At 40.3% G+C, this 19,048-nt stretch overlaps 1 protein-coding gene across 2 annotated transcripts in view; it reads right to left on the reverse strand.

Moving 5' to 3' along the window:
- Window positions 1–19,048, reverse strand: part of LOC126262607 (snurportin-1) — a 79,035-nt gene that overhangs the window by 8,360 nt on the left and 51,627 nt on the right. For both annotated transcript variants that reach the window (XM_049959360.1, XM_049959359.1), the window contains one exon: window positions 11,318–11,727. In XM_049959360.1, coding sequence (XP_049815317.1) covers window positions 11,318–11,727 — 410 coding nt within the window. The remainder of the gene's footprint in view (window positions 1–11,317; window positions 11,728–19,048) is intronic.

Consider the following 19,048-nt stretch of genomic DNA (forward strand, 5'->3'; position numbering starts at 1 on the left):
TCCTTACCCCTAGCCAAAATCCTGTTCCTTAAATGTTGCCTAAGCCATGGAATCCCCCCTCCCCCCAATGCTTAACCATAAAAATCCCTGTTAATGGATCCCACCCCTCCTTGCACAATGATCTTTTCAGACACTGCCAGTCCCCTTCCCTCACAAACCTGGTTCTACAAAAACACATCTCCATGGCACAGGCATCCCTGAACCACCTCCACTCCCTCTACAAAATACTCTTACTATGGAGTCTCCACTACCTACACTCACCACCCAAATTGAAATCTTGACACTCCAACACCTAGAGAAACATTCCAAACACTACCTCCACAAGTTATCTAGCCTGCTGAAAACCCATCCCACCTTGGGCCACCACTATTCAACCCCAATTCTACTTACAGTGTTCCTCCTCATCAACCCCTCACAGCACCCAGATCCTGCCTCAATGACCTTTACAATCTACCACATATTCCAAAATCCCCTACCAACACTCCAGAAATGAAACAGTCCCAGAACACTGTTGTTAACCTCTCCATCAAAATCCTCAGCCCCCAAGAAGCTTCAGTCCTATCCAAAGGCCTCACATTCAGTCCTACTCCCCAACTATAACCATATTGGACTTGAGAAGGACCTATATCCTTCTCCCACTCCCTACAGTGAAAACACTCCTTTGACACCAACCCCTCCAACCAAAGCCAATCCAATCCTAGAATCAGTCCCGCCCTGTACCAGTTCATAGTATCATCCAACCGTGACCCTCCCACACTCCCCTGGTCACCTTCCAGCAATTCCAACCTCGCCTAGCTATCCTTCCCCAGGTCCCTCCCTAAAAACAACAACCTTTCATCAGAAGGAAGGACTGCCCTACACGATCATGGCAGAGAAAGGTTCCACCACTGTTGTAGTGAACATGAGTGACTACCTGGCAGAGGGCCTACGTCAGTTGTAGGACACCACCCCCTACAAGCTCCGCCAAAGAGACCCCATCCCACAAGTCCAACAGAACCTCTGATCTCTGCTGAAATCCTTAGGACCTTCCCAGAACCTCTCCCCTGAATCCATTTCCCTAGTCAACCCAACTACAGCCTGCGCACCCACCTTCTACATGCTCCCCAAAATTCACAAATCTAAAAAGCCGGGATGCCCCATTGTGGCTGCCTACAGTGCTCCCACTGAAAGAGTCTCAGTCCTTGCTGACCAACTTCTGCAACTAATTATCCAATACCTAGCCTCCCACATTAAAGATACCAACTTCTTCCTGCACCGGCACTCTACCATGCCCACACCCTTACCTCCCAGGTCACCACTTGTCATTGTTGATGCAACCTCCTTATACACAAACATCCCTCACGTTAATGGCCTTGCCGCAACTGAACACTACCCCCTCCCAAGGCCATGCAGATTCCAAACCCACTACCACATGCCTTGTACAACTGACCAACTACATCCTAGCCCATAACTACTTCACCTTTTAAGAAGGGTATACAAAAGAATTTGTGGCACAGCCATGGCACCCTCCTATTCCAACCCCATCATGGGCCAGCTAGAGAAATCATTCTTAGCTTCCCAAACCCCTTGTCTGGTCCAGGTTTATTGATGACATTTTTATAATCTGAACACAAGGCCAGGACATCTTATTCTCATTTCTCCACAATCTCAATGCCTTCTCTCCCATCCACTCCACCTGGTCCTCCTCCACCCACCATGCCATCTTCCTAAATGTTGATCTCCTCCTCTCAGATAGCTACATCCATACCCCAGTTCACAGGAAACCCATCAGTCACCAACAGTACATTCACTTTCACAGCTGCCAACCATTCCACACCAAAAATCCCAACCATATAGCCCCCATTGGCAGATGCATCTGCAGTGTTGAGAACTCCCTCGCCCAGCATGCCGAAGGCCTCATAAAGGCCTTCACAGACAGGCAATAGCCTTCAAACCTAACACACAAACAGATCTCCTGTGCAGTAGCTCCATGCACACCTCAGCATCACATCCATCCCAAGAACTAACCACAAAAAGAAACCCCCCTTGTTACCCAGTGCCACCCAGGACGAACTATTGAACCACATCCTTTGTCAGGGCTTTATCTGTCGTCATGCCCTGAAATGAGGGACATCCTACCCAATATATTTCCATCCCCTCCCAACGTGGTGTTCCACTGCCCACCCAACCTCCACAACAACCTTGTCCGTCCCTGTGTCACTCCCACCCCCTAACCTCTGCCACAGGGACCATACTCTTGTGGAAGACCCAAGTGCAAGTCCTACCCAGTCTGCCTACCCAGCACACTTACCCTACATCACTGCAATCCCATCACAGGCTGCTTCTACACCATCAGAGGACTAGCAACCTGTGAAAGCAGCCATGTTATATACCAGGTCTGCTGCAACCACTCCACAGCATTTTACATTGGTATGACAAACTGCTGTCAACTAGAATGAATGTCCACTGCCAAACTGTTGCCAAAAACAAGATGGACCACCCATTGGCACACTATGCAGCAGACCACAACGTATGAGTTTCAATGGCTGCTTCACAAACTGTGCCATCTGGATACTCTACACTACCACCAGTTTTTCTGAGCTGCGCAGAAGGGAGCTATCCTTACAGCACTTCCTTCACTCCTGTAACCTCCCTGGCTTAAACTTAAGGTAACCCACTATCCCCCCACCCCCATCCAATGGTGTGTGTGTGTGTGTGTGTGTGTGTGTGTGTGTGTGTGTGTGTGTGTGTGTGTGTGTGTGTGTGTGTGTATATATATATTTGTTTTGTACACTATCCCCCGTGACAGTATGCCCCCCTCCTACCCCATTCACAACAGCTAGTTATGTGCTGCTATCTCATGTCCGAGTCTGTGAAATCGCATGCCTAGCCATCTGCCACCCGCCCCCTCTACCTGGAACCCTAGCTAGCCCACAGATGGCTCCCCACTCTCCCAAGAGCTGCCAGACACTTCCCCCCAACCCCCTCCCTGCATTCCTCCCATACTTCACTCCAACATGCACCCCCACATCACCCCAGTACACTCCCTGTGGCCCAGGAAAGAGTTGACAGAGCACAATGTAGGGAGACAGGCGTGTGTGAGTGATTCTGATGGTTTATTTGGCTGAAAGCTTTGTTTGTCAATCTTGTTGTTGTGCCTATCTGGTACATCATCATCTCTGCTATATGGTGCATAGCAACTATCCTTTTCATAATAATGTCATTATTCCATTCCGGATTTTCCATTGTTTAAAAATGGTACTCACTTGCATGTAGCATTACACTGCATACAACACTACCTTTCAGTATCAAAAGCAAGAGAGGAAAGTCAGGGAACACTTATCTATTTATCTGCTAACTCATTATCCATCATTGCCCATTTACTAATTTCTCCCAGCCTTCAGTAGAATCTAAATAATGGAAGAAACAAGGTAACTAATCACCAGAGACAGGATTATATGCATTTGCATGTTGCTAATGCATTTGCAAATTTGGCTCCTCTTCACCAATTATTGCATATTTTAACTAAAAACTAGTGACAATGCATATTTTCGCTCTATGTTTACAATATTTTAAAAATTTAGATGGGTGGTCTCTAGCTCAATGTCACTCAAATTGACCGCGACCTAGAACTGCATGCAATTGCTAACCGAGATGCCACTGGCTAGCGAAATCATTACAGAAGAGGAACAGGAACAGGCAGGCAGAGTCAATGCTCCTGCACCCGCATCCCTGGTTAATCCCCTCCACTGTCACACCATAAGCGTCGGCAACAATTAAATTAAACTACACTAGTTTTTAGTCACATGTCCATTGTTTCAGTTTAGCTTTCAATTTATTTGTCCACAGCTGAACGTGTTTACGATGTGTAGTGTGCGCCATGCCACCCAAAAAAAAAAGAAACATCGTACATGGTTAGCTGACCATCCTGCAACATTTACATGCCAAGGAATTGTTTTATAGTGTCGAGTTTGTGAGAAACATTTTGTGCAAAAAAATGTTTCAAATAGACTATGACAACAACTTCTGGCAACAGCAAGTTGCAGTAGAGGGATCTGTCCAAAGGTAATCAAAAGATTGGTTTAACATGGATTTATGTGAAGCATTCATTGCAAGCAATATTCCTCTTTACAAACTTACAAACCCTATCCTCAAAGGCTTCCTGCACAAATATTGCTTAAAGCAAAATATACCAGATGAATCAACATTACGTAAAAATTACACACCGACAATTTACGTAAATGTTCTGGAAGAAATGTGCAATGAACTGAAGGACAGCATTATATGGATTTCAATTGACAAAACTACAGACACTTGTGGCTGTTACACTGCAAACTTAATTTTCGGTGTTTTAAAAGAAAAGCCGCCTCCTTCCTATTTAGCGGCCTGCAAAAAACCTGAAAAAGTAAATCATTCTACGATCACCAGATTTGTGAATGAAGGCATTGGAAAAATATTTCCAGAATCTTCTGCAGGTGAAAGCGTGTTTGTGTTTATTTCAGATGCTGCTCCCTATATGATCAAAGCATGAAAAGCCCTCCCAGTATTTTATCCCAATCTGATTCATGTGATGTGCTTTGCTCATGGAGTACAGCACCTTGCTGAAGAAGTATGTTCCATGTTTGTGAATGTAAATACACTGATTTCATCCACAAAGAAAGTGTGTCTAAAGACTCCCACTCACATCAAGACCTACAAAGAAGAACTACCAAATGTGCCTTTACCTCCTGAACCAGTGGTAACTCATTGCGGAACATGGGCCAAAGCTGTGTTGTTTCACAATGAACATTTCGAGGCCATTAGAGGGGTAGTAAATGACTTTGATAGTGCAGAGGCTTTGGCAGTTTGTCAGTGCAAGGAAGCTTTTAATGGTTCCAGTATTAAAAAATACATTGCTGTGAGTAACACTCATTTTTCCCATGTACCTGCAAGTATTAAAAAGCTTGAAACTCAAGGTTTGACTTTGAATGAATCTATTTAGTTGATGAATAAAATTAATCTAGTGAACTCTTCATTTACGGGGGTATTCCAAGAAAACTTAAGAGAAAAGTTTGGAAATATTTTAAACAATAACTTACACTTTGAACCCCTGTGCCACATTGATAGTTTTATTAATGTGACAGCTGAAATTTTACCAGAAACAATTAGTGCCAAGATAGCACTCAAATTCAAATACTGTCCAGTTACCTCAGTTGATGTAGAATGGTCCTTTTCTGATTATAAAAATGTTTTGAGTGATCAAAGACACAATCTTACTACCGAATATTCGGGACAGTACTTGGTGGTTTATGTTTAAAATAGTAGAAAAAATGTAAAATAAATTGTAAATGATGCTTTGATCTAGTAGTATTAATTGAAAGTTAATGCTGTTCAAAGAATTCATGATTGTATGTTGTTTTTTAAATAACATATTACGGAGTTTTTGAGCATGCCCCTCTGCATGCAATGTATCTCGAAGTTGGTCCTGTACATACTGATTGTTTCGCTGCGATTCACTCACAACGCATCCGCTTGTTACCAGCAACAATAGCAAACGAGAAACAATTCTTGAAACCCAGTATGCATCCCCATTTTGCAAAGTTTTAGAAAATAATCTGAGAAAGGCCCCCTTTCTAACCTCTACCAGAAAGTATTCAGAAAATGATATCAGCATTCTAAATGTACCAATTTTTTGTTTGGCTGGCCCTCTTCCTCATAACTGATATGCGCAGGTTCGACTGAGATGAAATGCACATAGTAACCACCATGTTTTTTTATTATTTGATCATGCATATTACGACACTTTTCATGCATTTTTTAAAATTTTTCTTGCATATTTGCAGGAATATTTTAAGGTTTTTATGATGCATATAATCCAGTCTCTACTGATCACCATGTAAAAAGTTTTTGATGGTATTGAGCCACAGGCCAGCAATATTTTTTGAATGAATGAACTGCCATTTGACTGTGTATTACTGTATCTTTTGTACTATCTAGATTTTGGCTTTTATGGCATTATCAAATATACTGCTAAAAGATATTACGCCATTAACATGTCAGATCTGTTAAGTCTTGTTTACCTGCTTTGGTTCCTTTTTCCTCATGCCCGTACCTACAGGTGTCGGCCTTGTATTGCCTCAGAGGTGTAGGCAATAGTCTGAGCTGCCACCTCAATTACAACAATGAGGATGACATTAGGAAGGTCACAGGGAATGTCCCATCCACTACTGTGAAAATTACGCTGGTCATTGTGTAGACTGGTAATTACCAGGAGAATCCTCTGTGATCAAAGCATTATTCAACCTACCAATTTCAAATGTCTGCCTTGGGCCTTTTTTTTAAAAAAGAGGAAATTTGTCCAAAAGACAGATATGCAGAATAAATATAATTAGCTGAAGAAACTATGAACAAAACAAAATATTGCAACTTGGGGAAAGTCATGGATATTAAAAGAATAGCAATTTTCTATCTCTTGTCGAAACATCATCAGAAGGCTCATTAATGAAGAGGATTAACTCCTAAGGACAAACTGGATTTGGGTAGATGTGCTGAGCTTGTCAGAAAATGACATCGAACTCACTGACGCTGAACAGATTCATCTTGATGGATACAAGGTAATATCATATTGCAGTAGAACCTGTTAACTGGAGAATCACCCTTTATCCAGACTTTAGTGTTACATTTCAGTCAGACAGTAATGGCAGATTATGCTCAATATCCAGTAATATAAACTCAATTTCGGATATATTATAATTTTAACTTCCCATGCAGCAGGATGATTTGAAAATGGATCAGGTAACCTGAAACTAAAAAAACGAAACCTGAGTCTTGCAACTTTGGTAGTTTTTATATCAAAACTGAAAACAAGTTGCGTTTTGAGGGCCAGCTGTGAATTATTTGCCTCATTCAAGTTCTGATCGAGGACACAGGGCACAAAGCCATTGGCAATCTGTTTTAAGGCTTCCAGTAATTCACATGTAAAAAAACCAAGAATCAATGGTTTATCTCAGCAAAATGGCCAAATTTAACAATAAGATATGCTGGCCTATTAAGAAAAAAGATATTGTAACACAGAAGCATAAGCAATGACTTGATAATGGTTTATAGAGAGAAAATATGATAGTTATATATCAGCATCTGACTTTTGCCAAGAGGTTGTTACCGCTCTACCCTCATCCTAACAGGACCGCCTGACAGGGATCCAACTGCAGCATTGATGGGGCTCAGAATCGAACTGAAGTCATCCTCGTCACTGGGTGCCTGCCAGTATCAGATACTGTCAATAGGACCGGGGTTTGTACAACTGTGGCAAGCTGCCAGCCCGCTCCGCACTCGCCACGGCTGTGCCAGTCTGCCACACCAGCTCATGATGAAGTTTGACTGCTGGCCAGGAATGTTTAGCAAACAAGGCCAAGCTGCACGTGGGCTGTGCTGAATGTAGCAGCTGCAGGCATCTTCGAGGCAACGCTTCCCTGTGGACGTCCATGAAATAATGTGCACCTTCGAGCATTCGCCAGATGTGGGCTTGAGTTACCGATACAAACTGTTGGAAAGTAATACAGAAAGTCTACTGTTATTGAGCAACTTTTGACTCACCCTGACCCACTGTCATCCATCAGGTCATATACACAACCTCTACAGAATCTCAAGACTTTGCAGGTGACCTCAGCAAGATGTGCAGTAAACTGTTTCATCCAAAATCCTTATTGCTTCCTTCTGTTGAATGGATACTTTATTTACTTGAGGTGCACTGCCCAAGTACATAATTTTGTAAGACAATACAAAGTGAAAATAAACAAGCCAGCATAGTGAGATATACAGAGCAATTTTGCTGAATGGTGACTAACTGCAAGAGACCATCCCTGAGAGGATAAGCAAAAAAGGTCATATGGACATACAGCTGGAAATGAGTTTCAAAGGAGGTACACGTACTTGAAGGTCAAGATGAGAGGTGCTGAACACTTTAGAATCTGATCCTGTTATCAGCAGGAGGCAGGTGATCTGCCTGCATGGACTAAACCGGATGACCCTGTGGAACATTCTCCACGACAACTGCACAATCTATATCACTTACAATGCGTGAAGGCCTTTTACTTAAGGACTGTCTTCCACAGTGATAAGTTTTGATGCAGTTTGTCACACACACCACTATGGTGCAAGGATGTCTGCATCCATTCTATACACAGATGAGGCTGCATTTATGAGAAGCAGTATCTTCACAACACCCATTTGTGGGCTATAAAAAGTGTCCATTGTATGGTGACAGTAACCATCAGCACTGATTCAGCCTCTGTGTTTGGGAAGGTATTATTGTTTTAATTTCACCTTCAAGTGGGTGAACATCTCTTGTAATGAATTTCCAGCCATATGTCCACATGACCTTTTTTGTTCCTTATCCTCTGAGATTGTTTCCTGCAGTGTGTTCCCATTTAGCAAAATCACCCTGTATTTCTAAGAGCAAAATAAGTGAACTGAGGTTCCCGAGTCTTTTTTTTTTTTTGTGTTGACTGCACTTTATGAGGGAAAATCGAAAAGTAATGCACAATAATTTTATTACCAAAAACATTAGGCGAAGAAGAAGAACCCCTTATATCTTTTACCTACTTTTCTACGTACTCACCCATGTTCTCAACACATTTCTCCCTTCATGGTACCAGTTTCAATATGCTCTATTTGCAGAAGTGCGTGTGGTTGTAGTACAGTCATCTGCAGACTGCTGATTTCCCTTCTGCATCTCTTGCAAAGCATTGGCCCATCATGACCAAACAGATAAAAGTCCAGTGGTGCAAGGTCCAGACTTTAGGGTGGATGTTGGGGCACAGCAGCAGCAGCAACACAGGGTAATAGAAGTCTGACACCGTCAGCATTTATGTTGTGTCGTTTGTCACGAAGGACACGACGCAACTTAAACTTTTAATGTAGGCTGCAGCATTAACAGTGGTCCTGTGTTCTGCAAAGTCCATCAATAACACACCATGCATATCCCAGAGCAATGTCACAAGCACTTTCCCAGCAGACTGAGTTACTCTGAATTTTTTTCCGTACTGGGGACCCAGCATGTTTTCACTCCATAGACGACTGCTCAGTTTCTCGCACGTAGTAGTATGCCCATGACTCATCACCAGTGACAACTCCTTTCAGAAATTCATGCCCTTCTGTGGCGTAATGTGTTAAGTGATCCAAGTTTGTAATCATTTGCTGGCCATTGTGGTTCTCCGTCAGGTTCTTAGGCACCCAGCAAGCACTAGCTTTACGAAATGTCAACTTGTCATGAACGTATTGTACTCCACAGAACATAAAATGTTGAACTGCTTTCCGATAAGGTTTGCTGGTCATTCAAATTTGTGCCTCAATGGGTCCGACATTCTGTGGGGTTGCAGCTGTTACCGGCTACCCGGATCATGCCGAATCACTAAGGTTCACATGGCCTTTTGGGAGAATGCATGCCACCTGGAGGTACTGCTATGGCCCATACAGTTGTCCCCACACAGTTGTCCCCATACAGGCCACGCAAGTCCCAGTGAATTTCACCCACTTTATGCCCTTTGGTACACAAGTGTCAAACTACACTTTGCTGTTCTTCATGAGTTAACGACAGTAACACGTGTATCATTTCTGTTTTGTTGTTAGGCTTCTCTTGCTAGAGAGCAGAAACTTCTTTTGAAACTGCATATTAAGTGGTGTAAAATGTCTGGGCATTTATAAGTTGGGAAAAATGACCAGGATAAATGCCCAAAATTCAGGATTGCCCAAGGATTTGTGCATCATCATAAAGATTAATTGATAAGCAGCAGTTCTAAGAATAATTTTAAGCTTTTATTTTGTATTTGAAAGGTTTTTGCAACACTGCTTCTTTAGTGATTGGGTAAAAAAGTTGAAAAAGCTGCTTGAGAGGTAGGGGAGAGTTATTAGGGGAAATAAATTGGACGGTAAACACAAATATTTAAACTTATATGAGGCAGGTTCTTGCAGTAATGCATAATAAAAAGAAAAAATGACAAGTTTAAAAGTAATTTTTGAAATAAATTATGGTTTATACTAAGTAGCTAGCCTGTAGGTAGTATTTTTACTTATATTACACTAATGCAAAAAAAAAAAAAAAAAAATTAAAATGTTGGTATCAATTCTGTGGGTACTTGAAACACTTTTTGATATGCTTTTCCATTTTGTTGGACTGTGACAGTTGTACTTCTTGAAACAATATTTACAAGATACGCCATTCTCTTTTAAATTGAAAAATTCCAAACAGGTCCTTTTTTCTTAACCATACTGCAACTGTTCAATAGCCTACTGTCTCTGACGGTCAGACCAGTGTTGCCAATGCTAAAAAACTAAACAACACACAGAAAGCATGAATTATGTGGAATTATCAGCCACTCACTCAAAATTTCATCTTCCTATTTGTAATAATAGCAATAGCACTAATATTTAGTTAGAATAACTGGAATTAGAGTAAAAAAAGTTTATCCATAATGATTTTAGCTAGGGCTGTGCCACATTCAGATTCCCCAATTCCAGGAATCACAGATTCTCTAGGAACCAACTAGTATCAGAATCAAATGATTCCAGCATCTTGGGAACCGATTCTTTGTTATTATATCTTTTATGTTAGTGTTCTCATTTTATCTTCACAACAGTGCAGTCACACAAAGCTAAATAAATAAAGGAGTAGAATAGAAAACTACAGTCTGTCTCAAATGTCGCTACAGCTGTCAATAAACCATTGTATACACAACAATGCTGTTTTGTTTTCACCTCGCAGATGTTTTTCACAGAGAAGTTGTATTTATGGCTTATCTGCTTATGATTAGAATACTACTATGGAATCTGAATTTGCAATAACAATAAATAAGGCTCAAGATCAGAGGGCAAGGGGGAGAGAGGGGGGGGGGGAGAGAGAGAGAGAGAGAGAGAGAGAGAGAGAGAGAGAGAGAGAGAGAGAGAGAGAGAGAGAGAGAGAGAGAGAGAGAGAGGGGGGGGGGAGGAAGTGATGAACAGAGAGAGGGGGAGGAAGTGATGAACAGAGAGAGGGGGAGGAAGTGATGAACAGAGAGAGGGGGAGGAAGTGATGAACAGAGAGAGGGGGAGGAAGTGATGAACAGAGAGAGGGGGAGGAAGTGATGAACAGAGAGAGGGGGAGGAAGTGATGGACAGGAAGGGTACAAAGGAGAAGATGGATAGAGAAAGGGAGGAGGAGAGAGTGGAGTGGAGGATGAGATGTACAAAGAGACAATGAGAGGTGGGGAGGTGATGGATAGAGAGAGGGAAGAGGAGGAGATTAGGACATATATCCAAATCCCATACATATTTAGTAATTGTGAAGCACTGCTGGGTTCATTGGTATGCTATAAAAACTTACATTTTGTTTCTGCTCCTATTACGGCGCCTTTGATGCTGCCGCTGCTTGTTTCGTTTAGCTATTGCTGACTTTTGTACATAAACAGCCACACTCTCATAGTCAGAAGGACGTTCCTCAAGGTATCGTGGATGAACATCCACACCCAAGACTTCAGGTATCATGTGGGGCTTTAGCCAACCAACAAGTGGTGTTGAACCTGCAGTATAGTGACTTTCACTGTGATAAAACAGGAGACCATCTAAGGAACCACCAGGCAGTTCTACACCACTCAAAATATCTCCAACTGCATCCATAGTGCAACGCCTGTAAGGCAGAGGCAAGAAAGGAAATGGGTTCTCTGCAGATTTTTCAGTTGCCCCAGAATTTTCTTGTTGGAACTTTGTTTCCATCCAATAGCTGCGGAACTCTGTCTGCAAGAAGGGATTCAAATTTAACAATATTGAAATGGCGCACACAAGAATTTTAACAATTACTTACAGAAAAGTTTTATGATATTTATAGAGAGAGGAGATATACAGAGTGAGGGGGAAGGAGGAGATAGAGAGTGGGAGATATGTCTTATATGTGAAAGGGAATTGGAATGAATCAATACAGTGATATCAATAATCATGTTTACAACATATTATTCTGAAATATCAGGTATGCCAAGCTTCTGATGCTTTAGAATTGCCCCCAGCAGTTGACAATGTCAAACATATACAGGGTGTCCGAAAAGACTTTCCCTGATTACGTAAATTGATAAGTCAGGCTAGAAGTAAGATACAAATATGAAACTTGTGTCACATTATTTACAACTATCAAAGTTTTTTTTCTGTTTTAGGTTCGTAGTATGTAAGTCGTGGATGAGGTGCAGTGCCCAAGAAGCCATGTTAACCAATCAGGAGAAGGCACAGTCTGTCCTGTGGTACCATGAGACACGATCACCAACCACAGTGCAGACACACTTCCAGACAACATTTGGAAGGAATCCACCTGATGTCAAGAGCATTAAAGCCTGGTATGAAAAGTTCAAGAACACAGGATCAGTTGCTGACCTTCCGAGGTCTGGTCGACCAAGAACCTCAGCAGACAGGGTGGAAGCTGTAAGGCAGTCTTTTCCGCTAAGTCCGAAGAAATCGGTGCACAGGGCCTCATGTGAATTACAGATGCCAAAAAGCTCTCTACATGACATTTTACACAAACGTTTATGGTTTCATGCATACAAAGTGCAAATCGTTCAGGCATTGTTGCCCAATGACAGTACACGTCGATATGACTTTGCGGTCGAAATGCTATCACATATTGAGGATGATGATGGTTATCTCAGACGAATTGCCTTTTCCTATGAAGTGACCTTTTTTGTCAGTGGAGTAGTGAATCACCATAATTTGCGCGTTTGGGGTTCACAACCCCCTGGCGAGGTCATGGAGTGCACCCGAGGCAGTCCAAAGGTGAATGTGTAGTGCGCGCTGTTGCACAATCGAATTATCGGGCCATTTTTCTTCGCTGAGGCTACCATCACATTTGCAGTGTATCTGGACATGTTGCAACTGTATGCTGTTCCTCAGCTGCTTCAGTATCACCCCAATGTCTTGTTTCAGCAAGACTGTGCACCGCCTCATTGGGGTTTGGACATCCGTGCCTATCTCGATATGACCTTTCCTGGGCGATGGATTGGTCGTGATGGGTCAACGGTTTGGCCTCCACGCTCTCCTGACATAACCCCATTAGACTTCTTTTTATGGGGTTATGTCAAGGACGAGGTCTACGAACACGTGTACCAGATCTTCAAATCCTGCGGTAACGGATAACCACAGTCATTGAATCGATCCCTGCCATGATGTTGGCTAATGTGTGGACATAAACTGAATATCGCCTAGATGTGCTACGTGCTACCGAGGGTGCTCATGTGGAAGTTTGTAAACAATTAGACACTAGTTTTATATTTGTATCTTACTTCTAGCCTGAGTTATCAATTTATGTAATCAGGGTAAGACTTTTCAGACATGCTGTATAACATAATAGTAGTAACAATTTCATGACAATGTATAAAAAATTGACAACATATGTACAGGTAACTGCACAGTTACAAACAAAAGTGACAACATACAAATAAACAAAATTGTTCGAAAGCTTTGTGGTGATTTCAGTGTCCTTTCTCGAAGCTCACATATTAAACAAACACACATAGATATGTTGCACAAGTCAGTTACTCCATCATAGTACTGCACCTGGACTTCAGTGCTGGAACAACTTAGCTGGACATGTGTAAATTGTGTTTTTTTTTTAATCACTCTGTTACCTCTGAAAAAGGGCATTGTTCTAAGGTTTAGAGACAATTACATTTTTTAAGCTTAATGGCTCGACCATTTCATCCTTCAGTTATTTGTTTTCAATGCATGACTTTACAGTATCATATCAAGAAATGCAATACAATCTCCACAAATATTCCCAATATGGGACCAGTTAAACTAATTTTCCTTCACACGATCATGAAATGAAATTTCCTTCACACGATCATGAAACGAAATTAATAACTAAATAATAACTCATATCCCTTATGTATATACCTGGCACACCTGAAAATAAAAAAAATAAAAAAATTACTCCTGCTAAAGTAGGACAATGCACTGTCCAGTAAGTTGTGGAACATATATCAAATAGAGCTAACAGATATACTGAGCATATATGACCAACAGCTGCACGAATATGCTGAAAAACCTAAACCTACAGACACTTCAAGATAAGCATGCAAAAGCTGGCTTACAAAGTTTCACAATCCAGTATTAAGTGAGGAATCTAGGGATGCACTACAGCCCCCATTTATTACCCTCATAGGAAACAAAGATAAGATTAGGCTACTTACAGTATGTACTATGACATTTAAGTAGTCTATTTTCCCACACTCCATATGGGAATGTAATGGGGAGAAACCCTAATATGATACAATGGGAATTAACTTCTGCCATGAACGTTACAGTGATTTGCACAGTAAGGCTGCAGCTGTACTTCTTGGAGTTTGTATACACATATATTGTTATGAATTTATCATTATTAGGTAGTGAAATGAAGGGTTTATTGTTTACTTAATTTTGAAAAGGAGTGAAACACTTAAATTTGTTTCAACAAAACAGAGTTACATGGGACAAAAACACATCAGAAAATTTATTCCTAGGTGTTTTGAAAGATTATAACTACCAGAAGTAAAGCTGTGAGGGTGGGTCATGAGTCACACTTGGGTAGTCTATTAGGTAGAGCACTTGCCTGGAAAAAGTAAAGGTCCCAGTTTTGAGTCCCAGTCTGACACACAGTTATAATCTGCCTGAAAGTTTCAAATCAGTGCACTCTCTGCTACAGAGAGAGAATCCTCAAAGCTGTGGCTAGTTGTGTTTGCAAGTCGTGAGTTATGACTATATAGCTCAGCATTTACTCATGAAAAGCCAAGGTCCCAGGTTCGAGTCCAAATGCAGAACACAATTTTAATTTGACAGGAAGCTCCATTATAGCATGAAGTTTGTAGGGGGTGTGTTTGGCTGCTCTTTTGTGTATGGTGAAGATTTTCTTTGAGTTTGTTATAGTAGCATAGAAAATTCTGCCTTAACACACTACGGAATTAAAGTAGCCGAAATACACTGACAGACAGTAACACTCACAAAACTTAAGATAATTCTCAGTAAACTGTTGGCAGCCTTTTAAAGTGTCAGGTGTACAGTATCTTTTAGCCTGATATCTTTACAGTCCATGGTATTTTTACTTCTTGTTTCTAAGGGTGCTTGCTGGCAGAAGAACAGGTACGCATCTGATGACTTCAGGTTAGTACTGACTTGTCTCTGATCATAGAGAACATAACCTAGCAAACATTTCTTTGCAGGAAAGCATGGCAGCAGCAAAAAGGAAAAGAAAAAAGTGGAGGTCACTTACTTGTAGCATAACAAAGGTTTTTATTTACTAATTTGTTTTATACTGCCTGCAGTATCAGGGGAAGAAAAAAAAAAAAAAAAAAAAAAAAAAAAAAAAAAAAAAAACAACAGGGAATGTTTCATCTGCTCCATACTCATCTTCAGCCATCTTATGTGCAAAATAAGATTATGCACTTCCACTCCCAGCAGAGCCCACGAGAAGCGATAATTTACACTACATACAGTTAATTACAGAATGTACGTATAGTCACCTCAGGTGCATAAAATTGTCAAATTGACCATGGTTTCGACAGCATGGTCTTGATCAGAATAAAAATTACATAGTATTACCTAGAAAATAATGACATGGCTCAATAATACAATATAATTAATAGGATTACTTCCATGTACTGTACAAGCAGTGCACTTACATGTAATCACGCCATAGGTGAAAAACATCTGAGCAAAAAAGCACTAGTCAAATTGAAATAATCACAAGAATAAAACAAACTGTAAAAATGTAACATGTTTGCCACCTGGAATAAAATGTTCCATCGAAATATAATGGCAGTCACAAGGTTGTTCAGAGTGAAACAACTGCATCAAACCGCCGCTACTGTCAGACTAGACGCTAACAGGCCAAGGCAGCCACGAGATGGACACGAAAACAGATTCGTGCCATCTAGCAAGAAGTGATCGAATTACAGACAAGAGCAACTAAGGCACTGTATAGACAATTTAACATTACAGGCAGGCATAAAAATTACAACACACCGTAACAGTCTTATTTTATAAATGAAATATAGTTCAAATGTACATAAAAAATGTGAAACTGGAAAGGAAAATGATGTTTAAGAGTCTACATTGAAGATCGCCATTCAGACCATTTTTAATTAGCGGCTTTATACCTTGAAAAAACTTTTTATTGTGTAATTGCAACTGTTCATTCAGAATGAGATCGTCCCTCAGAGATAGGTGTTTAAAAATCTCTAGCTCTTCTAAGATGTTAAGCTGAAAGCCTTTGTCTCCAAGTGCACGATTTGGACATCTTTTACATCTTTAGAATTATGTTCTGTGATTAACAAATGGTCAGCGAAAGTTGAATTGTGAACATTGGTGCCTTTTTTTGCCAAGAAGGTGTTCCTCGAATCTTGTCACAATAGCTCAGCCTGTTTGGCCTATGTAATAGGCAGGACAATTGCCACAAATAATTTTATAGACACCAGAATTGTGCAAAAGGGGAAAGCGTAGATTTCAAGTTATGTATGATATTACTTTTTAAAGAATTATTAGTCAAGAAGGTTACTCTAGAGTTATATTTATTCTGAAGTAAACACTGGACCCAGAAATGGTATGCAGAAAATTTTTTTCTTTTCATTAGGTTCGTTATTAGAAAGGCCTAGGGTAGTAATCGTTTTCCTACTAAAAATACTATCTACTATAGAAGGATCACAGCCATTATTGGCAGCCACAGTTTTAATCAGAGTGCTTTCAGAATTGAGATTTTCAGAAGAAAGGGGTGTGGAGGTGGCTCTATGAATAGCTGAATGAAAAAAGGCCATCTTACGAGAATGCGGGTGTACTGACATGAATAGAATAATCTGACCATAACTGGTTTCTTTGCGGAAGATATTGAAGCTAACTTTGTCATCTACTATCGTAAGAGTGATATCTAGAAAATTCAATAGCCAGAACTCATTTTCACGTTCGGTGAAAGAAATAGTTTCATGAAATTCATTGAACATATTAAAAAGTTTATCAATACCGTCATTTTCTAGGTAATCCTATGTAATTTTTATTATGATAAAGATGGCCTTAGAGCTGTCGAAACCATGGTCAATTTGACAACAATTTTATGCACCCGAGGTGACTATAGGTAGATTCTGTAATTAAGTTAATGCACGGTTGCTGGACGTCAGCCTATAACAATGTTTAAAATTTCAACTACGTACAGTACATGAACACCCAGGAATTGAGTAATTTTTTTATTTCTGGGTTGTTATATCAATAATAATATCTCCTGTGTTCTGTGTACATGTGGTTTGTATGGAATGGGAGGAAAACTACTTTTATTTATATTTATTGGAAATAACTTAACAGTGAAGCAAGTCTGAACTTCTTTTGAGAGTGCCATTCACATTCTACTATATCATAAGCTGTGGTATAATTAACTATGTTTTTATAATTAGCAAACATTATGAAGTAACATTTTCAGCTTATTAAGAAATGCAAACCATTACCATATATAAGAAACAGTGAAAGTATACAGGCAGGTCCTGGAGGAATCCTTGCTGCATAATGTTCTACTCAGTGGCCACTGAATTTACTAATCCCACTTAATGACATCTTCTGTTTCTGCCCTCTGTGTATGACTGACTAGTTATTACTGGTCTTGTGATTTCTAGATCAACACTCTGCGAACACTGAAGTGCATGGCAGAGGGTATCTCCCTTTGGTATATTATGATGGGGTTTCTTCCCATTCCTCTGTTTGTCGTATCTGCTACAAATTCCAGTACTTTATCAGTATTGTAGAACATACCCCTGAGTGCTTTGCAAGTTATCTGTATTTTCACAGTATCCTACAAATACACCAAAGTCTTCCACCTTCTCTACCTACAAATGAGCCAATGTATTCATTTCATTCAGTATTCCTACAATTCCCAGTATTTATACAAGTTGACCAATTCAGATGTGGCTCATTGGATAGGAGCCATAGGATACCACATTTTTTTGTTTTTTAAAGTGCACAATGTTACATTTCTGAAAATTTAAAGCAAGTAGCCTATCTTAACATCACTGTGAAATCTGATCAATACCTGATTATATTTAGGCAACTTTCTCAGACAGTAATAATAACCATTCTGTATCACTGATCTGGGTAACTGAGTGCCTTAGAGAAGTATATGTAAACAAGAAAGTGCCCAATTTGTAGAAACCTCATTCTGAAAATCATATTCTCTTATTAAATATATTTAGGTTTTCAACTATTGCAATATTACTGAATTTTTTTTTTTTTAAATCACTTGAAAATTTTTGATTCAGATTGCATTCTCTTAGATTTCTTATTTTTGAAAACATAGCTAATGAAGATGTGAATATAAAATAAAGGGTTCCTACAGTTGGTTAGTCACAACAACAGTTATCACTGATGTGAAAAAGAGTAAGCAGCCGAGATGATATGATTTTGGAATGACACTTGATAAACCGCATAGTTTGTCGATCTATAAAAGCAACAAATCTTAAGTCTAACAATGGAAATTCCAGGATGGAATTTGACAATATTAGAGAAGGAAGTTTTTATTCACCATATAGCGGAGATGCTGAGTCGCGATAGGCAGAACAAAAAAGATTCACACAATTATAGCTTTCGGCCATTAAGGCCTTTTTTGCCAGTAATAGACACACACGCGCACACACATGCGCACACACGTCTGCAGTTTCAGACAACTGAAACCACAGTCCAATGTGGTTTCAGTTGTCTGAGACTGCATACGTGTGTGCAAGTTGCATTTGCACGTGTGTGTGTGTGTGTGTGTGTGTGTGTGTGTGTTGTGTGTGTGTGTGTGTGTGTGTGTGTGTGTGTGTGTGTGTGTGCGCGCGTGCGTGTGAGCGCGCGCGCGCACGTGCGTACGTGTTTGTATTCCTGACAAAGGCCTTAATGGCTGAAAGCTATAATTGTGTGAATCTTTTTGTTGTGCCAATCGCGACTCAAAATCTTAAGTCTAAAACTTTTAAATTGCTAAGGATCCCCAGTATCCATATTTTCCATTAACTACAAATACGATATTTAAGGGCAAAAAAGTGACACTGTACAAAGAAGATGCATAAAAAATATGACAATACAATATTGT

The sequence above is a fragment of the Schistocerca nitens genome, chromosome 6 (assembly GCF_023898315.1).
Source record: "Schistocerca nitens isolate TAMUIC-IGC-003100 chromosome 6, iqSchNite1.1, whole genome shotgun sequence".
NCBI classification, from domain to species: domain Eukaryota; kingdom Metazoa; phylum Arthropoda; class Insecta; order Orthoptera; family Acrididae; genus Schistocerca; species Schistocerca nitens.